The sequence below is a fragment of the Mauremys mutica genome, chromosome 5 (assembly GCF_020497125.1).
Source record: "Mauremys mutica isolate MM-2020 ecotype Southern chromosome 5, ASM2049712v1, whole genome shotgun sequence".
Classification (NCBI taxonomy): Eukaryota; Metazoa; Chordata; order Testudines; family Geoemydidae; genus Mauremys; species Mauremys mutica.
Window position 1 is genome coordinate 100558299 of NC_059076.1, and position 25382 is coordinate 100583680.

At 38.8% G+C, this 25382-nt stretch overlaps 1 protein-coding gene across 2 annotated transcripts in view; it reads left to right on the forward strand.

Annotated features, from left to right (window-relative positions):
* RFC1 (replication factor C subunit 1) overlaps window positions 1-25382 on the forward strand; it is a 62029-nt gene that overhangs the window by 20870 nt on the left and 15777 nt on the right. For both annotated transcript variants that reach the window (XM_045017769.1, XM_045017768.1), the window contains exons 5-10: window positions 13316-13545; window positions 18300-18374; window positions 20712-20789; window positions 23212-23299; window positions 23419-23696; window positions 25049-25156. In XM_045017769.1, coding sequence (XP_044873704.1) covers window positions 13316-13545; window positions 18300-18374; window positions 20712-20789; window positions 23212-23299; window positions 23419-23696; window positions 25049-25156 — 857 coding nt within the window. The remainder of the gene's footprint in view (window positions 1-13315; window positions 13546-18299; window positions 18375-20711; window positions 20790-23211; window positions 23300-23418; window positions 23697-25048; window positions 25157-25382) is intronic.

Consider the following 25382-nt stretch of genomic DNA (forward strand, 5'->3'; position numbering starts at 1 on the left):
GTGTGTAATTCGTTTTTCCCATTTCATTGGAACTGAATAGTGTTTTATTGCCAGTTAAGCATACTTTAATTGGCCTACGCATTAAGCCAATAACTGTTTCAGTATTAGAAAAAACACAACCCCATAATATTTCCAAATTTTTATGTCTTGTTCGGGTAGAGAGAGGGATATGATTTGAGTTTACATTTGATGGGCTTTACATTCTGTGGACTTGGATTTCATTTATTTCTTGTACTACTTTAAGATCTTTTCCCCAAACTGCATTGAATTTGTAGTTTTTTCTCTGTCAGTTTTATCTGACAGCAGCATTAGCATTACTTTTGTTGGTGTAATCAATATATTGTTCACATTTTAAATATCTTTTTCTAAAAGTACAGATATCCAAATCCATTCAGTTCAAAATTATTTCCCTTTTTTTTTTTAAACTTTCATGGACTTGTTTCTTCACTCCTTCTGTGTAATATCAGTCTTGTTTCTGTTTGTTCATGCAGCCTTACCACTGCTGGTGTGACAGGCTTATTTGCAGCAATTATTTGTCTGAAATAGCCTAAGCGTAGTTCTGTTATCCCCTCTCTTCCCCCTCCTCCCCAGATCTAATCTGAAGTTTGTCTTTCATCCTCTGCCTATCCCTCTAAATTTATTTCTGTTTCTGCTGTTTAACTCCATTTTTTGGGATCTGATTTATGACAAATGTTATATGAATTAAAGTTGCATTGTTTTGTAGAAGAGAGTAAATGACTGGATTAATGAAATGGTTAACTTTTTTCTGTTTATCTTACTATTGCTTTTGTGCTGTACAGATCATTAGGTTTACCCTTTCTAATCCCATAACAAATATTTTTCATCATTGCTGTGTACTTGGATAAATCAAACTCCGTTCATTTAGATTATTGATTATCAAGGACAGAACACCATTAGTCTTACAAGTAACAGGAAAAGGAAGAGCTATTTATAAATACCTCCATTGCTAACCATTATCTCTAGTAAAACAGTCCAGTAAGTTGGGAGAAATCCAAATACTTCTTGTACCTGTTAAATAACATTTACTTTTTACTGTTTAATGAAGTATAGGACCTTGAGCTTTGTTTGTAGAAGATGACCTGTTATTATGCTGCATTGAACCTGGTCTGGTTTCGTCAGGGGTTGCTAGTTGGCAAGAACTCTGTGTGTGGGGTGGTGGTTTTTTTTGTTTGTTTGGTTTCTTTTGTGTATGTGTATCTTAATGTATACCTGACTATTAAGACAGATAATGATGTAGATGATATCCCTGTGGATGTGTAGTGATTGCAACAATACTTGTGAGTGTGGCAAAACACAACTTTGTAAAAGCTGCTTTTATGTTAGTGGTACTTAAAAAGGTAACACTTTACGCTGGCGCTTTACAGCATAGATATATACAATTCCAATTAAATCTAGAGAACTAATTAACGTGCTGTTGGGTGGGTAGGATTGTCCGTGGTTGGGGGGTGTGTGTGTGTGTGTGTGTGTGTGTGTGTGTGTGTGTGAGAGAGACAAAAATAAGATTCCTACAGAATTTGAACTTTGATATTCACTAGAGAGTAAGGGGGGTCCAGTAGTTAAGGTGGTAGCCTCCAACTTGGTAAACCTGGGTCCCCACTCTTCCACAGACTTCCTGTGTGACCTTGGGCAAGTCACTTAGTCTTTCTGCGTCATTTCTCTGTCAAATGGGAGTAACAACAACATTTTCCTATCTCAGAGGGATGTTGTGAAGATAAATACATTAACAATTCATTCACATATGATGGTAATGGTGGTCATATATGTACCTTAGGGTGTGTCTAAACTGCAAAGAAAAACCTGTAGCACCGAGTCTAAGAGCCTGGTTCAGTTGACTCTGGTTCTCAGGGCTCAGTCTGCTGCGCTAAAAATGAGTCTAGACATGCTTGCTCGGGTGGGAGCATGGGCTCGAAGACTCTTCCCCACTTTCTGGGTTTCCGAGCACAGGCTCCAGCCCGAGTATGAACTCTAGACTCCTATTTTTACCCTTGCAACCAGAGCCCCGCAAGCCCAAGTCAGTTGACCTGGGCACTGAGATTCAGCACTGCGTTTTTCTTTGTCTACTTTCTGATTAGATATTAAATACTATTAACTCTTTTAGTCTCTAAAGCACTTGATGAACTTTAACAGTTGATATTTGATCTATGAGTCTAATAGAGCTCTCTTGAGAATTACAGGAAAAAGTGGATTTAGAAAAATTTAACAAAAGAGCTATAATGCACTGCCAAGGTGTATTTCCTAGGTCCTATCATGAAAACTTGAAGAAATTTACTATTTATATAATTTCTTTAGTCCTTCTCTGAATTCTCTGCACTTTAATAAAAGTTTAAATAGTAAGGATTTTTAAAGTAATCAAACTAGATGTGTTTATGTATTGATATCTAAGGCTCGTTTTTCTAATTTGGCATTCACTCATCTACCACACTCTGTAAAAGTTATTAGTAAGTATTTAGTGGATGTGGAAATTTAAATACTTGAGTTATTTAAAACTATTTTTTATAATTAAATGCTTAAAAACAATTAAGATTGTACAGTTAAAATCATAGAAAATGTAAGTTTCTTATTAGGTAATTTGGCTCCATGTTGCACGTTTTATTCTGCGATAAATGAAAAAGCATAACCAATGATATATTGAGATATAAACATAACAAGAGATGCAGGAATAGAACATTTTACATGTGTACAGTGTGGCACAGTTAATGGTGCCATAAGAATCTTTTTTTCCAAAATTTTAACGGCCAGTTTACTCCTTTATTAACAAAGTTTTTGCAAGTCAATTTCCTGTGCACATTTTAAAGACAAAATAGAGAGCATGAGTGCACACTTCTTGTGGGGACAGGTAAGTATCCTGTGAGTAGAGTTCCAGTGAAATGTGCTCTCTTAACTAATAATTAATGTGCACTTAATGCCCATCTAATAAAGGTATCTCCATTGTGCTAAAATAAGGGTGGGCAAACTATGGCCCGTGGGCTGGATCCAGCCAGTCAGGACTTTGGATCCGGCCCATGGGATTGACAGGATTCCCCATTCCCATTGGCTGGGAATGGGGAACCGCGGCCAATGGGAGTTTTTGGGGAGGTAACCACAAGCGAGGGCAGCGCTCAGAGCCCTCTGTGCCCTCCCCTAGCTCTCCCCCACAAAGGGACATGGTGCCGGCTGCTTCCGGGAGCAGCGCGGGGCCGGGGCAGGCAGGCAGGGAGCCTGCCCTGGCCCTGGTGCACGCCGCTGCCACCTTGGAGCTGCTCCAGGTAAGCTGAACCTGGCCGGAGCCTGCACTCCAAACCCCTCCTGTATCCCGCACCCCTGCCCTGAGCCCCTTGCCGCACCCTGCCTGCACCCCAACCCCTTGCCCTGAGCCCCTTCCTGCACACTGTACCCCCTCCCACACCCTGCACTCCCACACCCCAACCTCCTGCCCCAGCCCTACATTCATGGCCCTGCATGCAATTTCCCCACCCAGATGTGGCCCTCGGGCCAAAAAGTTTGCCCATCCCTGTGTTAAAGGGAACTGATGCCTCTATGAAATTAGCAGACGAATGTACTAGAAGTAGATTGGGCGCTCTGTCTGAGTTCAGATTTCCTTGGCTCTGGTGGCAGAATCCAGTGGCATTCAGTGGCACAAGGACTGAGTTCAGGAAATGTGAATGTAATGTTTGATCCTAATTATCACATAATTGAAATATACAATATTAGGGGAAATTGTGTTGGTCTGGATTAAATGGCAAAAGCTTTGTAAAGCTCAGTGTTTTCATCTTCAACAGTGTTTGAAAACTGCACGTCTAGAGAAGCACATGCAGCCACAGTGTGTCTATTTAAAATGTGCCTCTCTGTCCAGTCTGTTTTATTTCTAGGATGCTCATCACTGTAAAATTTTTATCCTTGTAGATAAAAATTTGCTTGATGGGAAGATGGTTTTTGATTTAACAAAGCTACAGTTTGACACACTTTTTTTTTTTCTTCCCAAACAAAGCAAAGACTGCTCATGTTTAAAACTATTTTAATGACTGGTTTTAGCTTTCAAACTTCGGGTCTTCTGGTTGGATTTTTTTTAAAAAAAAAAACAAGTAAAGTGGATTTTTTTAGCCTTGGTCTACTCAAAAAACGGCTGAAGGAATTGTGAGCGTGTGCGCACACACTGCTTTTTCTACACAGAACAGTTATGAAAATCTTCTGAAAAACTTACCTTTGTGTTTGAAAATGAGGCGTTATAACAACAAAAATTTCTCAATCCTATCTATTGTGTTGGCTATTGGATTATTATCACAGTCCTGAAGTGTTAGTCATTTGCCCGGCAGAGATTTTTTTTTTCTGTTTAAATTGTAGTCTGAAAGGTAATGTCAGAAATAAGAGTAATTGTTGAAGCCCTGGGATACTCTCTTAATGGTAACACGTGGAGTTATAACTTGTCCTTCCTCTTTTTAAAGTTTCAGAATAATTTTCCCTTTTTAACTTGTCTAAATACATTTTTATCAGGACCTTGAAAAATATTTTCTTTGACTGTTGTTTTTTGTATCCTGCTATATAAATGAATGTTTGTAATACAGACTGGGACTTGTCTAAGGTAATTCCTCTGCTCTTTGATGGATAATATATGTTTGTCTTTTTACTCGGAGATTCTGTCACGCTTTTGGTATGCCTACATTTTGTTTCCTGATATTGCTGTATTACAAATTTTCTAGAGAGAAGAGAACACATTTTGCCGTTGGCTCTCCATACGGCAAGAACAAAGTTAGTTTAATTGAGGAATGAGGTCAAGTCTCTTCCCCCCCCCCCCCCCCAAAAAAAAAAAAAAAGGCAATGCTACTTTTATTCGGTCTCTCTGCTTTTGACTTCTAGCTAGTTCATACTTTAATTTGTAGGTTGCTAGGTCAGCCTTGCAAGCTGAATTTACTTGCTGAGGACTAACTTTACGTAACCCATCTTTTCTCTCTCACATACACACAATTGACGATTGAAAAAACTAGTATTTTAATTCACCGATCCAAAATAATTATTTGGCTGCTGTACATAGAAATGTGCTATTCAGTATTATTCAGTGCCTTGTTCTTTCTTCCCTGCTTTTTTTAACCTTTCTTTTTTTTCTGCTTGTAAACAGTATATATGTGAAGACAGAACATACTATTTTCCTTCTTGCTATTCTAAAAGTATTTCTTTCCCATCTCTGTTGGGAAAAGCAAAACTTAAAATTTAAAGGACACCATTTTTGCATCTGTAATATTGTTTTGCAGTAATTACAGTAGAATCTATTATTATTTGTATTACTTAACTGGGATTAGCTGCTACTGTGTCAGGGCACTATAGAGCTAGGCTTGTGTTCACTGCTGTGTTGGCTTGAGGTATCACTTGGTGTTGTCCATCACATGACTCCTGTCCACACCCAATCCCTAGCTTGAGCTAGGTGGTGGTTTAAACTCAAGCCAGCTAGTTTGAGTGTGGGTGACACTAATGATGCAATAGGAATGCAGCTACAGGCTACCTCTTGAGTTAGCACAGCTCATCAGCTGCTAATCCAATCACTCTGTGCTGCTAATCAGTTCACTCACTAGTATTAGTGATGTGGTTTAGGTTATCCATTAAAGAGATGTCAGATTGCTCAGTTTATTAAATACAGATAGATCAGCAAAAAGAGATTGGTTCATATATTATTCATCTGGAGAAGTCTTGCAGCAGTTTCAGTCTGTTCCAAAGAATGAACTAAATTCTGCTCATATTTATATTCATTTTGTTTACAACAGAAAGAAAATTCCACAGTATTATTACAGACCTCACTTCTGTTTTTCTTATCTAGTTTCACACCTGTTTTCCATGGTACAAAGACAACCAAGTATCCCTAGCACATTGTATTAGCCATACCTAGCACAGTGTTCATATTTGGCAAGTCTCAGTAGAACATATACCTTGTTTCTGACATACTCTACAGATACAAAAGATAATGGTTAGGGCTGCCAATTGCAGTTAACTCATGCGATTAACTAAAAAAATTAATTGCGATTAAAAAAAATTAATAGCAATTAATTGCACTTATACCAACAGAATACCAATTGAAATCTATTAAATATTTTGGATGTTTTTTCTACATTTTCAATATTGATTTCTAGTACAACACAGAATACAAAGTGCACAGTGCTCACTTATATTTTTTATTACAAATATTTGCACTGTAAAAATGATAAAATAAATGGTATTTTTCAGTTCACGTCATACAAGTACTAAAGTGTAATCTCTTTATTGTGAAAATGTAACTTACAAATGCAGATTTTATTTTTTTTTGGTTTCATAACTGCACTCAAAAACAAAACAGTGTAAAATTTAGAGCCTACAAGTCCACTCAGTCCTACTTCTTATTCTGCCAATCTCTAAGACAAACAAGTCCTACTTTTTGCTTGGCGGTCCGGGTAGGGCAAGGTGCCAAGGCAAAAGAGCAAGAGCCGTGGATCTGTTGCATGTGTCAGCCACAGAAGTGCTATGGGGTGTTACAGCACCGACCGGACTGGAATGTACGGCTGCAAGATTTCTTCACCAGCGACAAAGGACAGGAATATGATGCACCTAAAATCTAAAAAGGCCCACACATTTCCCAGAGTCGTTGTCCTTGATAACAGAACATCAATGATTGCATTGGCAACTTGGATCACAGCAGCCCCCACAGTAGACTTGCCCACAACAGCAGCAGTGACGGTGAGCTGAGCGGGCTCCATGCTTGCCGTGATATGGTGTCTGCACGGGTAACCCAGGAAAAAAGGCAAGAAATGATTGTCTGCCATTGCTTTCACGGAGGGAGGGGCGACTGATGTACTCAAAACTACCCGCGACAATGTTTTTGCCCCATCAGGCATTGGGAGCTTAACCCAGAATTCCAATGGGCGGCGGGAACTGTGGGATAACTACCCACAGTGCACCGCTCCGTAAGTCAATGCTAGCCATGGTAGTGAGGACACACTCTGCCGACTTAATGCGCTTAGTGTGGACATACACAATCGACTTCTATAAGATCGACCTAATTTTGTAGTGTAGACACACCCACAGACTGGAGAATAAGACATAAGGATAAACCACATGAAGGACCATAGTACCTCATCTAAATTGTAAATTCATTGGGACGGACTTTTTGTGTTTGTATAATGCCTAGCACAATAGAACTCTGGTGCATAACAGCTTCTAAATGCTGTTGCAAATAAATAATTGTGTGGTGATTAACATTAAGAGGCAGTATTAAAACTTAGCTTTGCATTTATAAGATCTGTCCAAAACACACTATAATTATGTACACGTAATATAATCTTAATAACAAAAGAATTTATGCTGCTGTTAATTTTGACCTGTTTCAAAGTTTTTAATGCTGCAGTATGCCTGTCTGTTTTAAAGTAATTCTACCATATTAAACTTTCTATTTATTTGCATTATGATAATACATGGAGACCCCAGCTGAGATCAGAGCCAAATACTGTACAAATATTTAATAAAGTCCCTGCGTCAAATAGTTTACACTCTAAATGGAAAATTAGAAAGGGAGTGCGAGACGATAATCCATTATACCAATTGGGAACTGAGGTACAGAGAAACTAAGTAATTTGCCCAAGATCAGGCTGGAAGTTTGAGACCAAGCCAGGATTTGAATTACTTATGATTGTAACCTCTGTGTGACAGGGATGCTTTTATCTTGTTTGTACAGTGCCTAGCACAATGGAGTCCGTGGCTTGTAGTTGCTACCACAATATCAATAATTACTAATAATAAGTCTGTATCTGTTAATTTCCAGTCCAGTGTATTATTCAAAAGACTTTTTCTTTGGTGTTTATGATTTTATAAAGAAGGCCTGATAGATTTTTTTTCTTTTTTTTTTTTTACATTGGAATTTCAGAATATATGTACCTTCATGGGCACAATACCAGATGAAGAATATAATGAAATGATGATGACATCATAATAGATGAGTAATAGCTGAACAATTGAGAGAGGAAGGGATTTTTAGTTGATACCTTTGTTTTGCCTTCGTTAACACCTATTTAATTTCAATGGCTAACAAACACTTGGTAGAAAGCGTGTTTCAGCACCCCTCTGACCTCTCTGCCCCTTCATTAAAGGCTATGTCTACATTACAGTCTATGTTGGCAACATTTATGTTGCTCAGGGGTGTGAATATTCTCCCGCCAACATAGCTTATGGGAGAGCTCTCATTGAGTGTCTTCACCAGACATGCTGCAGTGGTGCAGCTGTATTGGTACAGCTGCACCACTTCAGTGTTGTAGTATAGACATACCTTAAGTATGAAACCTTTCATTGTATATCTGATGTCTCTAAATAATTCTACAATAAAATAGGGCAGTCCTGAAATTTCTAAGGTAAAACAAAGAGCAGGAAAAATAATATTCAAGTCCTCGTTGCACATCGTGTGTGTGTATATGTATATGTATATGTGTGTGTGTATGTATGTATAATATATATATATATATATATATATATATATATATATATATATATATATATATATATATATATATAAAAAAAAAAAAGAGGCATAACCCAAAGAACAGTTAAGACATTAAGGCAGGTCCGTGCAGGTTAGTTGTGAGGAAGATATGTCAAGTCTTCTGTGGAGTGGTCAGCACATCTCAAAGTTCAAAAGTACTGGGGCTTAGTTATTTGAAAATAAATTAGGTAAATTACTATTTCTGAATCTGTTTTTGATAAATCATCATGCCACTGAAAATTCTCTTTTGGAAGCAAACTGGATTAGAAATAGTGATTTATTTGCCTCTGGACAGTTACTTTCATGTTTGTTAGGCTCCCCCGCATTTACATTTTCAGATGAATATGTTCTGAGGTCATAAGCACTCAGCAGCCTATAAATCTGCTGTTTGGTCTCAGTGTACACAGTTTGCACTTAGTAAATCTAATACTGCCTTTCCGAGCAAGGACATAATTAGTGCCTGCTTTAATTACCACCCATACTTAAAGTGCTCACACTGTAAACATGACGCCAAAAAATCAACATCCTTTTTAATTAAACTTCATCATATTTATCCTTTTACGTTGCTCTACCCAACAAAAGGCAATATCCTGTGTTTATATTTTTAGTCTTAAAAAAAAAAAAGTTGCAATAAGGAAGTCATCTTGTTTATTAGTATGCAGACTGTGATATCAGTAGAGAAGAGTAAGGACCCAGTTTTATTATACTGGCAGCTTTAGGGTTAAGAAAAATAAAAGTAGAAGGCGATCTGTGTTTTTTACCAGAGACAAATTAATGTAGTTATAGCTCCATTAACTGTTAATTTTAGTAAGATGCACGTCTTACCCCGGAAATGCATTTTCTCGTTCAATTGAAAAATTGTAAGAAGTGAAAATAATTCTGAAATTAAATTAGTAGAACAAACAGTCTACTATTAAGATATTAAACTAGGGCAAATTAGGAGCCTAAAGCCTCCAATAGCCAATATTCCGGATATATTATATTTAGTTAAATTGAGCTTAATGGCTGTAGGAGATGTATTGTTGCCTAAAGAAAATGTATTGTTGTGTTGAAAAAAGTAAACGTCTTGGTCTAGTGGCAGGGCTCTGTGCCTTTGTGTCTGAAACCCAGGTTTGATTTCTTTCTTTGATCAATTACCCTGTGGGCCAAATCAGATCTAGAACTGTTCGACTGGTGGACAAATCTTGTCTTCAGGCATTCTGTAATGATTTTTTTGATGTAGCTTTGATAACCTAGTAGTTCCTTCTCTCACAAGCATAGCATATAGTCTTGAATAATAATCAGCCTGCCCATTTGAGGTGTTTTTTTGTATACCACATAATAACAGTGTTCAATAGCAGAAACCTTCCAGCTAATGTCACGAATGTTGTTACTATCACCCTCTATTAGATGGTGGGCGGGGGGAGGAAGAAACTCTAAACTGAAAAAAAGGAACAGAATATGTGGATACAGAAAATCAACCCATAGGTTGTAATGAGGACAGAAAACTGTGTAGACCTAACAAGCACACAACCACTTACTACTGAAAATTATGTGGGATAATGTACCTTCAGGAAAGCTACTAAAGAGACGAGAGAAGTATATAACTAGAAATAAGGAGATACAATTAGAGCTGGTTGGAAAACAGAAACATTTTTGTGCTAAAATTTCTGTGAGCACATTTTTTTTTCATTGTTTCAGCTCTAAATAAAACTAAGGAAAGGACAACTAAGGCTGAGTATTAAGCTGAATACAGGCGAGTCTCATCTTACGTGGGGGTTCCGTTCCGCAGTTAGTGCGTAAAGTGAAAACTGCGTATAGTCAAAATTACATTGAGTTGAATGGCGGGCAGAATCGCCCGCACTACAGGTACAGTATTAAAATTGTTGTTTTTCTCTCTTTTTGTTTTTGCCGACTGTGTAGAGCTGAAATCGCGCATGTTAAATACGCGTAAGATGCGACAGACCTGTATTAGGACAATTTCTCTTTGTAGTACAGTATCCCAAGGAAAGTGGTAGAAACATCATCCTTGAGAAATGTAAAATCAGCCTTCAGTTACAGGTACACAAAGGAGACTTCAAGTCTGGACAGTTCTGCTTTTATCAGATCTTTGCACTTTTCTTTTTATTCCTTCACTCTACTCAGACCCCCTGCTCAACTGCTCCATTTGTATCTTACTTTCACTTATTTTTGGCCTTTGCCTGCTGTCCTTTTTACCCCCTGCCAGTTCCTCTGGCACCGAATACTCACTTTGTCTTTTAATTCAAATCCCTCCATTTAGAAAGTCTTCTAGCAACAATTAACCATTAAAACAAATAAATCAGACCACATCATTTTTGAACTTTCATCTTCATCTGGACACTTGGCATAGTATGTCTGTATTGTTTGATTTCTTTTAGTTGTATAACCCTGGTGGTGGTGTCTCCTCTTTATTTAAAAACCCATTGAAGTTCTTTGGGAGTCTTTTCATTGACCATAGTGGGCTTTGGATCAGGCTCATAATGAGCACATCATTAGAAGTCATAGTGTGAGAATGGTCTTAGACTGACAAGAGAGTTAGGTAACCCAGAACAGTAAGCCTCTTAGGGCAGGTCTACACTAAGGGCGGGGGTCGAACTAGGGTACGCAAGTTCAGCTACGTGAATAGCGTAGCTGAATTCGAAGTACCCTAGTTCGAACTACTCACCCGTCCAGACGCCGCAGAATCCAAGTCCGCGGCTCCAAGGTCGACTCCGCCACCGCCTTTTGCAGTGGTGGAGTACCGGAGTCGACCGCGGCGCTTCCGGAGTTCGAACTATCGCGTCCAGATTAGACGCGATAGTTCGAACTCCGAGAAGTCGAACTCACCGCGTCGACCCGGCTGGTAAGTGTAGACTAGCCCTTACATCTCTTCTATGGGCTTGGCTACACTTGAAAGTTGCAGTGCTGGGAGTTACAGCGCTGGTCATGCAGCTGTGCAGGAACAGCACTGGTGTGTGGCCACACTCACAGCTACCAGCGCGGGTGTGTGGCCACATTTGCAGCGCTGTTGGGAGTGCTGCATTATGGGCAGCTATCCCAGCATTCAAGTGGCAACAACGTGCTTTTCAAAAGAGGGGGGTGGAGGGTGGTGTACTGTGACAGGGAGCGGGGAAGATAGAGAGAGTGGATTTTTGGAGCCAACACTGTGTGTTGGCTTCCTGGATTGAAAAATCACAAAATGTTCGCGAACCCTTAGTCTTAATTGCAAACAGCCTGCATCCAACGCTGTTTCTCTGTCAAGCAAACATTCACTCCCTGCCTCTCATTTGATCGTTCACAGCCAGGTACAGATAGCTCCTGTTTGCTGTGATCAGTGTTTGTTTTTTTAGATAAGCAGTTCAACGGAGCTCCGATCGGAGTTCACAACAAAACAAAGAGAGGCTGCATAACAAAACAAAGAGAGTAATTTAGTTAAAAGCATTCTGGGATATCTCCTTATTCCCTGGAGGCCAATAAAAGCACTGGTGTGTGTCCACACTTGCTGAGCAGCGCTGGATCACCAGCGCTGCAATCGCTACACCCCAGCCTGACCAGGTGTACAGCCAGCGCTGCAGCCAGGGAGTTGAAGCGCTGGATGTGCCTTGCAGGTGTGGACGGTTACTAATTGCAGTGCTGGAAAGCCTCTACCAGCGCTGCAACTTGCAAGTGTAGCCAAGCCCTAAGAATTGTGTTCCCAAACCGCCTCAGATTCAGGAATCCTAATAATCATTGTGTGGATTCTTTGAATATCTGCCTATTAGGAAACTTTGCTCTATTGATGAAAACAGCTAGTAGCAATGGTTTTCCTGTGAACTGATATTGAAAATGATTTAACAGAACTGTAAGGACAAAACTGTTTTAATCATTTTTATAAAAAGAGCCCTTAAAGGGAAGGGAGGACCAAATCCTCCCTTCATTTTTGTGGTCTGTGGGCTATTCCATACTTCTGCCAAATTTCTCTCAATTTCAATTGAAAAAGGTTTACTTTGTGGGCTGAACTGTTAAATGGCTGCTGTTCTATGTCAGAGATGGCTACATTTGCAGCGGAGGGAGAAGTAATATAGTTTGTAAAGCATTTAGGGCTCTTGATACAAAGGGTTAATGAATGCTGCTGCCGCTGCTAACACACGGACTAGTTGCTAGTTACTCTGTTATGGGCACAAAAATAAAAAAAATACAACTCCCTCCAAACTTATGATTCAAGTAGTTGCCTTGCAGATTTCCAGGAAATAAACACCCCAATCCATCTCTTGTTCCCTTGGCAGTCGTACCAACCTCTGAAAGTTCTAAAATAATATCAAGTAATTTGAAGGGGCAGTAAGTAGTCCGTAGAAAGTGATCTTTGGGTACTCTGCTGAGGGCCATGTTAAGTACTGAAATGGAAAACAGATCAATATAACGGGGTGTGTGTGTGTGTGATTTTACCTAAAGAGTTATGCTACAAAAGACCTTTTATCTTAATATCCTGCTGTTTTAAAAGGTATGGTATAGCTCTTCTAGGGAAGAGGTCTGAGAGTCAGGAGACCTTGATTCTGTTGCCAAGTCTCCATGCTTCAGTTTCCCATCTGTAAAATGGGGATGCATAACTTTTATAAAGTTCTTTGGAGACAGGTTCTGTGTGAGTACAAAGTAGTAGTAAATAATTTGTATGTATAAATACCCTACATTTAATTATGGAAGTGTTGCTTTGAGCTTATTTTAAATGAACATTTGACATTTTGTAACATTTGCAAAGATGTAAGGTGAAGAATTGACAAACTTGCCCCAAATAGTTCTCATCAGTTACGTTATATAAGAACTTATTCAGGATATTGCTAACAGAGTGATTAAATATTTTTCCCTGTTAAGATGATGAAGGTGACTTCATTAATCAGAAGACTTCCCAGAAACCCAAGGAGAATGGAACATCAGCAAGCAGCTGTCTAGGAACAGCAGGAGCGAGAAAGGATGCAAAACCACAAGCTAAAAGTAAACCTTTATCACCAATAAAATTGACGCCAACCTCAGTACTTGATTACTTTGGAACTAGTAGTGTGCAGCGGTCAGAAAAGAAATTGGTAGCAAGCAAAAGAAAAGAAGTGAGTATTCAACATATTTCTTGTTTGTTTTGGATGATAGCAGATCAAAATGGCTGGCTTAGTGAACTTTGCAAAGCAGAGCAGCCACGTAACCATTTGTTCTTGACATGTCTTGCTTTAAAAGTCACTGTAGTGAGTAGTATTTTGACTAATGCATCTAGATGTATCAGAAATTCTAAAAAAACATGATTATCGAATTATATTTTTCTCTTCGAACAGATCATTCGACATGAAAATAGTTGTTTTTTAACTGTTCTTCCCAATAGTGCCCTAATATATGTAGTAGTCTTGTTTTGCAAGGTTTTTTGATTTATAGACTTTTGTGAAATCAATTCATTAATCATAAGTAATAAGCAAACATTTTGTTAAATTAGTGATTATTAAAACATAAGTTTTGGTGCATGGGGAGGGATAAAATTTCGGAAGTGTTCCATCATATTGTAGGAAACAAATTTTAGAATACTAAGGGCATGGCTACACTTTCAGATATAGAGCGCTTTGAGTTAAACCAGCCTTCGTAGAGCACAGTAGGGAAAGCGCTGTAGTCTGTCCACACTGACAGCTGATAGCGCACTGGCATGGCCACATTAGCAGCTCTTGCAACAGCCACAGAGAACAGTGCACTGTGGTAGTTATCCCAGCATGCAAGTGGCTGTAACATGCTTTTCAAATGAGGGGTGGGGTGGAGTGGAGTGGAGTAGAGTGTGATCAATGGCTCCATGTCTAGTTGGCAGCCAGTTTCAAGTGGAGTGCCCCAAGGGTCGGTCCTGGGGCTGGTTTTGTTCAATATCTTCATTAATGATCTGGAGGATGGCGTGGACTGCACACTCAGCAAGTTTGCAGATGACACTAAACTTGGAGGAGTGATAGATACGCTGGAGAGTAGGGATAGGATACAGAGGGACCTAGACTGGGCCAAAAGAAACCTGATGAGGTTCAACAAGGGCAAGTGCAGAGTCCTGCACTTAGGACGGAAGAATCCCATTCACTGTTACAGACTAGGGACCGAATGGCTAGGAAGCAGTTCTGCAGAAAAGGACCTAGGGGTTACAGTGGATGAGAAGCTGGATATGAGTCAACAGTGTGCCCTGGTTGCCAAGAAGGCTAACGGCATTTTGGGCTGTATAAGTAGGGGTATTGCCAGCAGATCGAGGGATGTGATCATTCCCCTCTATTTGACATTGGTGAGGTCTCATCAGGAGTACTGTGTCCAGTTTTGGGCCCCACACTACAAGAAGGATGTGGAAAAATTGGAAAGAGTCGAGCAAAGGGCAACAAAAATGATTAGGGGGCTGGAGCACATGACTTATGAGGAGAGGCTGAGAGAACTGGGATTGTTTAGTCTGCAGAAGAGAAGAATGAGGGGGGATTTGATAGCTGCTTTCAACTACCTGAAAGGGGGTTCCAAAGAGGATGGATCTAGTCTGTTCTCAGTGGTACCTGATGACAGAACAAGGAGTAATAGTCTCAAGTTGCAGTGGGGAAGGTCTAGGTTGGATATTAGGAAAAACTTTTTCACTCAGAGAGTGGTGAAGCACTGGAATGGGTTACCTAGGGAGGTGGTGGACTCTCCTTCCTTAGAGGTTTTTAAGGTCAGGCTTGACAAAGCTCTGGCTAGGATGATTTAGTTGGGAATTGGTCCTGCTTTGAGCAGGGAGTTGGACTAGATGACCTCCTGAGGTCCCTTCCAACCCTGATATTCTATGTGATAGGGAGTGTGTTGTGTGTATGGGGAGAGAGAGTGGGTTTTTGGGGGGCTGAGAGCATGGCTGTCTTGTAAGTTCAGACAGCAACAGACTCCTCCCTCCCACCCCCCCCCCCGGCTTCTCTCTCTCTGACACAGCGTTCACAGTAATGATTGCTTTGTCTCGGAGCAGATAAGCATGCCCGATGTCAGAAAATGGAGCTTTCAAAGGGCATATTGGCATGCCTTCAGTGATTCCAAAACAATGACAAGAGTAGCCACTTGATTATGGGATGTTTCCGGAGGCTGATCAGAGCGCAGTAATGCAACACCTTGTTCACACTGCGCACCAAGTGTTAATCTTCTCGCTGAGGTGGAGTACCAGGAGCGCTCTAGCCCTGGAGTCAGAGCGCTCTATGTGCCTTGCCAGCGTGGATGGGTAGTGAGCTAGGGTGCCTGGGGCTGCTTTAATGCGCTCTAACTCGCAAGTGTAGCCAAGCCCTAAGAAAACAAAGCTTTAATTAAACAATGGAAGAAATTCAAGTTGTAAGTATACTTACTTTAGAATAACACCAGCAAAATGGAGGTCAGCAGTTTGCTAGCCTCTGCTCCTGTCCAATACTCTGAAGAACTGTAGAAGAGCCACTAATCTTACAAATGGTGTTATAACGTTCCATTTCTCTTTAGTTTCTATTCTTTATCAGGTTTTTTAAAAAAGTAACACACGTTCTTACCAAGTCGAAGTTTTTTTCCTTAAACACCTGTATGTTTGTTTTACATGTGTAAAGAGAAACCTAATAAATAGGGCTGTCAATCTCAGTTAACTCACGCGATTAACTCAAAAAAATTGAGATTTTAAAAACTAATTGCGATTAGCTGCACTGTTAAACAATAGAATACGAATTGAAATTTATTAAATATTTTCAGATGGTTTTTCTACATTTTCAAATATATTGATTTCTGTTACAACGCAGAATACAAAGTGTACAGTGCTCACTACATTTATTATTTTTATTACAAATATTTGCACTGTAAAAATGCTAAACTAAAGATAGTATTTTTCAATTCATCTCATACAAGTACTGTAATGCAATCTCTTTATCATGAAGTGCAACTTACAAATGTAGATTTTTTTTTTTTTGTTTTGTTACATAACTGCTCTCAAAAACAAAACAAAATGTAACTTCAGAGCCTACAAGTTCACTCAGTCCTACTTCTTCAGCCAATCGCTAAGAGAAACAAGTTTTACCTTTACAGGAGATGCTGCTGCCTGCTTCTTATTTACAATGTCGCCTGAAAGTGAGAACAGGCGTTCGCATGAAACTTTTGTAGCCGGTGTTGCAAGGTATTTATGTGCCAGATATGCTAAACATTTGTATGCCTCTTCATGCTTCAGCCAACATTCCAGGGGATATGCTTCCATGCTGAGGATGCTCATTAAAAAATAATGCATTAATTAAATTTGTGATTGAACTCCTTGGGGGGAGAACTGTATGTCTTCGGCTCTGTTTTACCCGCATTCTGCCATGTATTTCATGTTATAGCAGTCTCGGATGATCACCCAGCACATCTTTTGTTTGAAGAACACTTTTCACAGCAGAGTTGACAAAATGCAAAGAAGATACTAATGTGAGATTTCTAAAAATAGCTACAGCACTCAACCCAAGGTTTAAGAATCAGAAGTCCCTTCCAAAATCTGAGAGGGTCGAGGTGTGGAGTGTGCTTTCAGAAATCTTAAAAGAGCAGCACTTAGATGTGGAAACTACAGAATCCGAACCACCAAAAAAGAAAATCAATCTTCTGCTGGTGGCATCTGACTCAGATGATGAAAATGAACATGCATTGGTCCGCTTTGCTTTGGATTGTTATTGAGCAGAACCCATCAGCATGGACGCATGTCCTGTGGAATGGTGGTTGAAGATGAAGGGATATATGAATCTTTAGTGCATCTGGCACGTAAATATCTTGCGATGCCGGCTACAACAGTGCCATGCAAACGTCTGTTCTCACTTTCAGGTGACGTTGTAAATAAGAAGCGGGCAGCATTATCTCCTGCAAATTGTAACCATGTTTGTCTGAATGATTGGGTGAAGTAGGACTGAGTGGACTTGTAGGCTCTAAAGTTTTACATTGTTTTATTTTTTTTGGTCATAATTCTACATTTGTAAGTTCAACTTCCATGATAAAGAGACTGCACTACAGTACTTGTATGAGGTGAATTGAAAAATACTATCTTTTGGTTTTTTTTACAGTGCAAATATTTCTAATAAATAAATATGAAGTGAGCACTATACACTTCGTATTCTGTGTTGTAATTGAAATCAGTATATTTGAAAATGTTTAAATAAATGGTATTCCATTATTGTTTAACAACGCGATTAATCGCGATTAATTTTTATCGCTTGACAGCCCTACTAATAAGGGGTTTCTCGCAATTCCAGTCCTACGTGGAAAGGTTTATTGTACTATCAATAAACTGTCTGAAATGCTCGATTAAAAAGCCAAGAACACTAGAGAATTTTATCAGCTTGAATTTCCAAAAAATTGTTTGACTTAAAATTGAAAATTTGTAATGTTTGCGAAAGGTGCCAGCCTGAGAGAAATGGTGTGTAAAGTTCTGTTTAGCAACAGAAGGTGCATAGGCAGCAGCACAGACTTCCCTCTATTGCCCTGCCATTATGTTTGAGACAGAGGGAAAGGGGGGGAGGGGGTAGTTCATATTCTACATACAACCTAATCAGTGACTTCTCTTCTGAACTTGGGAACAAGGATGCCTATTAAAGCCAGGTGATGTGAACTGATATCAGCTTGGAAATAAGTGAGGCCACTTAATTTCATTTGGTATTCTGAATGGTAGCTGTTAACCTGGAATGGATTCAGATTAGTGAGGTATGAGTAAATGCTCATTCCCATTCCCAATTCTTTTAGCCATTGTCATGCTGGTATGTAACCAGATTATTCTAGAGACATATACTCTTCATGTTTAATACAACTGTATCTCATGGTAGCTTTATAGATAATGGCAACAACTGGAACTATTGATTTTTGTTTTTCTTTCTTTGAAATGCAGCCTTCACAAAGCAGAGATTCATTGCTAGAAGATGAGGCCATTGCTAAGCAACTTCAGTTAGAGGAAGATTCAGAGGTAAACTTTGTAAACATGTTGTCCTGGCTCTCTGCTACCCCAATTGATGAATCCTCTTTAAAAGCCTTTGCTTGACAACAGAATAGCTGGGTTGTGTTTTGTGTTGAGCAATTCCATGAATTTGCTGCTGTAGTGGCTTGGAAAGGGAAAATCGATTTTATGTCGTCTTAAAAAATATATATTTCAATAATAAAGTTCATATATGCGAGGTTATTTTGTGCATATTATTTTAGTATTGTGAATGTAGCCATATCTACCCTAACCTTTGCCTCCCTATATCCCTCCCCCACACCCTTTATCTGTTGCTATTGACCCCTCCCTTTCAAATCTGATGTTCATTCCTACTCCCTTATCTATCTCTCTGTCTCTAATGCATACTCCATCTCAAAAGAGATCGCTGCCATCCATGACCAGTTAATTTGATCGTATCTTGATTTCCATGCACTCCTGGAAATCTATAGCATTCTTATGCATAGTACTGTATTTAACTTTATAAACGCCAAATGAATCTGTTTATATTGGGGGAATGCATACCCTGTCAAAATGTGTGCTTGTTTTCTTCTTTGAAGGGAAGATTGGCTGGAAATGTGTAATGCATAAGCATCATGTGAAGTAAATGTTTATAATTTATATACATTTTAAAAGAATGTATCCTCTTTGACCTTGCCAGAAACTAATATTCTAATAGGGTTAACTTTTGATATGAAATAAATAGTCTGTTTTAGGAAAAAAACACGCACATTTTCTTTAAATTCCTAATACCTCTAGCACCACCTCTCCCTTACACAAGAAATGTAACAGAGATGCTTTGCTGATACAGTTTGTGTATCTTTGCCTTAAATGCCTCATTTACATTGATGATACTGTTGTCTGTCTTTTTTTTCTTCTTTCTGCTGGAAGCGGGGAAGATAGATGCCATTCATCAGCTTCAGAGTACTACCGGTGTTATGGTTACATAGAAAATAGTCCCTGTGGTATACTTGGACTTATGAAGTCATCTATTTGAATCAGGCAGGAAGGGCATGTTTGATCTTACATTAGGACAGTTTACTTGCTGTTGTAAAAGGATTTGATTTGTAATGTGGAATACAGCTATTATCAATAAACACCTTAGTCAGGAAGAACAAATTTTTGCCCTAAGGCACAATATTAAATGATAATATGGTAACGCGGATGCCTGTCACTGTTGTAGATGTTGCATTTATTGCATTAGGAACAAATGAAGGAAAATCTAACTAGGCTTTGTTTTTATTTGGCACAAGTTAATAAGTAATTGCAAATGGAATCTGAGGAAATGCGTGGACCTGGACTTTCTTTTTTTTCTTTACTGGAGGAAATCTATTTTGTTGAAATTGCTATTTATATTTTTCAGCTGGACTTGCATCTGTCTAATATGTCAGACAGTTGCTAAAATGCATTGAAGAGCAAGAGCCAGGCAAAGGTCAGGGGCTATATTTGTAAGAATCTGCTCTCTTGAAATAAGAGAACTGGCATTAAGATGACCACTTTCATTGTGGGGATGTGATAATACAGAACAGGCTTTGTTTCTGACACCAATTCTGAAAGAGGATCTTAGAAATCTGCAGGGAGCTCCCCAGTAACAGGTTGTCAGTAGTGAGATCCTGACTTCCTTTCAGATTTTAGTTGTGTAATGCATTAACAAAGTTGTTCCATAATAAAAGTATTCGAAGAGACAGCAAGTTTTGTTAATGGAATTGCAGTATTCTATTCTTCTATATCTAGGTAGTTCGTCTCTTTGTATAGTGGGTTGTTGCATTACAAATATCCTTTCACTGAGCTGAATACTGTCGCTGCACTTGAGGAAAACAAGTCATTTTGTAGAAATCCAGTGCAGCAGGATTCCCTCTTGGTGGAATATTTGATTAAAACTGCATATTGTCATGGTCCATTTGGTCAGTGAATTTTTGATCTTGAACAACAGGCAGTGGCATTTTATACAACAGAGGTCGGCAACCTTTCAGAAGTGGTGTGCTGAATCTTCATTTATTCACTCTAATTTAAGGTTTCGCGTGCCAGTAATACATTTTAATGTTTTTAGAAGGTCTCTTTCTATAAGTCTATAATATATAACTAAACTATTGTTGTATATAAAGTAAATAAGGCTTTTAAAATGTTTAAAAAGCTTCATTTAAAATGAAATTAAAATGTAGAGCCCCCCCAGACCGGTGGCCAGGACCTGGGCAGCGTGAGTGCCACTGAAAATCAGCTCGCGTGCCGCCTTCGGCACCCGTGCCATAGGTTGCCTACCCCTGTTATACAACCTATCTTTAGTTTAATTTCTTTGACAAAAACCTGGATATTCTCTTTTCTTCACAGCTAGAGAGACAGCTGCATGAGGATGAAGAATTTGCCAGAACTCTGGCCATGTTGGATGAAACACCAAAGAAAAAAAAGGTTAATTATTTTATAAGCTTTGTTTTAAAAATGAAAATATTTTTAAAACTAAAATGTTTTTGTGACTCTGGATTGAACTGTATTTTTTTGTTTTAAAAAAACCCACTACATCTTTTGACCATGTATGTATTTTATAAAGATCCATAGGGAGGCATTCTTGAAAGAAACATTAGGTTGTGGGATTGAAAAGGTCATGCCCACTTTTCCTTCCTCTTGGTTTGTTCTCCCCCCCCCCCCCCACTCAATAAGCACTGTCCTCTCTTAATATCAGCAGATGTGTTGCTTTTTATCCTTGTAGTTGAATGGGTTGTCTGCTTCTTTTGAAACTGTTACTGTGCTCTGTTGGCGGCTAGTGAGTGCATCAGAACAAATCTCCTTACTAGCCCCTTCACTGATAGAGTTCTTGACCTATGTCACAATTGTAGTTTTTCACATTGCTGTCTAGCATGCTAACGCTGAGACTTATCCCAAGATTAAAGAGTAAATCAGGTGATAATCATATGATCTCACTTCGTATTGTCTGACAAAATATGATTTTAATAAATGGTACTTTACTGGAAAAGAAAATTGGACAAGTAGCAGTTCATTACCGCCCTCTGTATCTCTTCAGAATTAGAAATCTCTCCAGTGTAACTCATCATTGAGTTGTCTTCTTTTATATTTGCTTGAATGCTGACTTCTAGTTGCGGGGGATCCCTTTGCTATAGTTTTACTGTTAAGAGGATATCAAAACTTAGGCTGTGTCTACACTTAAACCACTGCAATGGCATAGCTGCATCTGCGCTGCTGTAGCGTTTCAGTGCAGACCCTCACTACAGTGACGGGAGCAGTTCTCTTGTCATTATGGTAAATTTGTCTCTTCTAGGGGCGGTAGCTAGGTCAAAGAAGGAATTATTCCGTTGACCTAGTGCTGTCCACAGGGGGTTAGATCAGCTCAACTACTTTGCTCCAGACTGTGGATTTTTCACATCCCCAAGTGACTAGCTGGCTTGACCTAACTTTTTAGTGTAGACCTGGCCTTAGTTTTGAAACTGATTTGTGAAGTTGCAGTTTTGCAGTTTGTGGTTGATTGAGATTCACACTAAAATGTGATGCAAGAGAAGGTTAAAATTTAAGGTTAAAATAATGAAGACCGAAGTGGTTCATGTGGAAATTTTTTTTCGATTTTAAACTGAAGTTATATTGATGCTTTGAATAACATGGTCTATAGGCAATTATTTAACAAAATCTTATCAATATAGAAATGGAATCTTACAACAGAGGACTGAATGGTTTAGGTTCTGTTATCTTATTACCAGTTTCCTGTCATATGTAGGTCCCCACTTTAATTCAGCCCAGATGGTAGACTGTTTGGCGATTTAGTACTTAAGGTGAAATTGAGTTGCTGATCTAAAGTGAGGAACCACATCACAAAACCACCACCTTATTTGTTACTGACTAGCATGAATGTTGGCAATCTCAACAGAGAAGCCAAGGATTAATTGGACGTAAAAAAATGAAATTCTCTCTCACCCCTAAAGGTGTGGGCCCTCTGCTTTAGGATACCTGGTACGTGAATATCTGGCATTGCCCGCCAGTGTTAAAACATACATAAAAATAGGATTGTAAAATCTGCAAATCTTGATTGATTTTGAAACAAATCACACATTCAAAATGAAAATAGGCCAGATGTAAATCAGAAAGAGGACACCTACCCATGCTTTAGAGTACATGGGATTATTGCCTTTAAGCTAGTTAGCAGTAATCATTTTTGAAGTTAATAAATGAAAGCACAAAGTCCTATTTTTCCTAAGCTTTCCAAATGAACTGACAAGGGCCAAATTTTGCCATCATAGGTTCTAGGTATGTCTCCCATTGGCATAAGGGGGAGTTGGGTGCATGCATGAGGGCAGAATTTGACCCTAAAAAGCTCATCTGCTTAGATATCCTTTCCGAAAGTGTATGTAATAAATCCTGTTCTAACCAGTGGCGGGGCTAACCTTTTAAGCAGTGCCATTCAGACCCCAAACACAGCTTTCAGAAATTGAGAGAGAGGTTTTGAACCTGCAGAGAAGTCTAATTTAACTACTGGTTAGAGCAAGGTTCGGCAACCTATGGCACGTGCGCTGAAGGCAGCACGCGAGCTGATTTTCAATGGCACTCTCACTGGCCACCGGTCCGGGGGGCTCTGCATTTTAATTTAAACTAAGCTTCTTAAATATTTTACAAACCTTATTTACTTTACATACAACAATAGTTTAATTATATATTCTAGACTTATAGAAAGAGACCTTCTATAAACATTAAAATGTATTATTGGCATGCAAAACATTAAATTAGAGTGAATAAATGAAGACTCGGCACACCACTTCTGAAAGGTTGCCGACCCCTGGGTTAGAGCATGTAAATTTCTTACTCTGGTATTTTGTTCATGTTTGTTTAGGCTCGAAAAGATCCAGAAGAGAAGCTAACCATTTCGACTACCAAGACCAGTTCAAATACAACAGAAAAACATAAACCATCTCAAAAAGGTAACGCTAGCATACAGAAAAATCTTAGCACTCACTAATCTATAATATGAAGAGGTTCTCCTGTTAACACACACTTTTTTTTCCCCTCTCTTTTTCTGTGGGAACCGCCAACTCAACAGATGACAGAAGGAATTGTAGTGCAAAGGAACAAACTAAATCTGAAAGTACAAGACCATCTTGTCCACATCCAGAAACATCTGTTGGTAAAGCCGTGGAGTCAGAGAATAAGACTTTGCCTTTGAAACCTAGCTCTAAGCTGGTGGCTCTGAAACAAAAAGAAGAGAGCAATAAAAAGGAGAGAGAGACTCTCAGTGCAGTGACAAAAGAAAAAATCATTTCAGGAAAGGAAGAGACGAGAACGCCAAAGAAACAGAAAGTTTCTCCCCAAAAGCCTGAGGTAGGGACCTTTCATGAGGAGTTCACTAGGGCTAGGTGCTGACACAAGGATATGAATCGTTTGTTTTTTCCTTTTACCATCCTCCTCATCTAACTATTGTTGCTGGGCAATATGTTTGCCTTTGAGTTTCCTGGAGAACTTCTAATTTCAGGAAGTCAAATTTCTAGTGAGGTTTTAAGTTTCCAATAAGTGTGTCAAAGGCAAGAAAAAAATTAGCTGGAGGAATATTGATAAAACGAGGCTAGGAATTAACAGATCTAATTAACAAGTACTTCTTAAAGGGCATACATACATAGAAAGATCACATTAAAAAGTTCTGTGGAAGAAAGCAATTATCTGAATAGCTACATAGTGCAGAAATTAGGGGTGAGGGGGAGTTGGTGAGTGAGGGCTTTCTTGGTGCCCAAAGAGATCCCAGAAGTGGATGGCTTTTTGAATCTTTGGTATGGAAATATACTGTTAACAGAAAACAACTAAAGTTAATTTCTTTATCTCCTAGACACCTAGACTTTATTATTTATGATGTGCTTGGTGCTATACATAATACAGATATGAAGACTGTTCTTGCTGTATTCTCGATGACAGGATGCACTAGGTGACACAGGAGGAAGTTCATATAGATTACATGTTAATAAATATATAATAAATGCAGACTTAAGCACAGCATAGTCAGCTTTTCAACAATTCCCACCTTTTCTTGTTTTTAATTCTAGACACTGAAATGTCAGAAGCATCTGCTAATTTTAAATTACCAATAGTTAAATGTTGATTTGAGAAATGATTCTGAAGAGCATTTCCCACCTCCCCACTCCCAGCAGCTGAAAATGGCAAATACTGTCTCTAAAGTTTTACACGCTTAACCAAAATCATCCCCTGTGTTTGTACAGAGAAATAGACAATATTGCATTTATGAGGAGAAAGGCCTGGATTCTCGAATAGGTCTTTTTTAACTTTAATTTTTTTATGAATAAAAGGCTAACTCATCTGAAGCATAGCAAAATATGTTGGTCGTGTGTATCAATTTAGGGTATATCTACACATGAAAATTATTCTGAATTAAGATAGGGTTTGAGGTTTAAGTGGATAGTTATTCCCTATTAAGTCCATGTCTGGACAAGCCCTAACAAACAGTGAATTACTTTTCACACATTTTAAAGAGATGTGCTGTAGTACTGTAGAGTTAGTTTCCTTTTGTAAAGACCAGTGTTGCTGCTAGTTACATGTCAGCATTTAAAAATAAGTGCTAGGGTATGCTTCTCCTTTAATGTGCAAAAAGCTATTTGGAAACTTTAAAGAAAGTAGAGCCTGAGTTTGATTGTTTCCTTGCTTATAGTAAATTTCTTCTTTCAAAGTCTATCAGTCCTGAGGACTCTGAAAAGAAACGAGTCAACTACCAGGCATATCGAAGCTTCCTTAATCGAGAGGGTCCAAAAGCACTAGGTTCCAAAGAGATTCCTCAAGTAAGTCCCAGTTTGGCTGTAGAAGAATTACACCATTTCGTGTGTGTAATATTGATGTATATCAAGGGCTTCCAGATATAAATTACCTAAGACAAGACCCAATTAAGAAATATTTTGAGAATAGATTTCTAATCTATAAAATATGCACTAGAAACTGCAGTTTTTGTGGTGTTGAAAAATGCTTGTGAAAATGGGTTGTTGGGTTCTACAGTTTTCTCATGTTGAG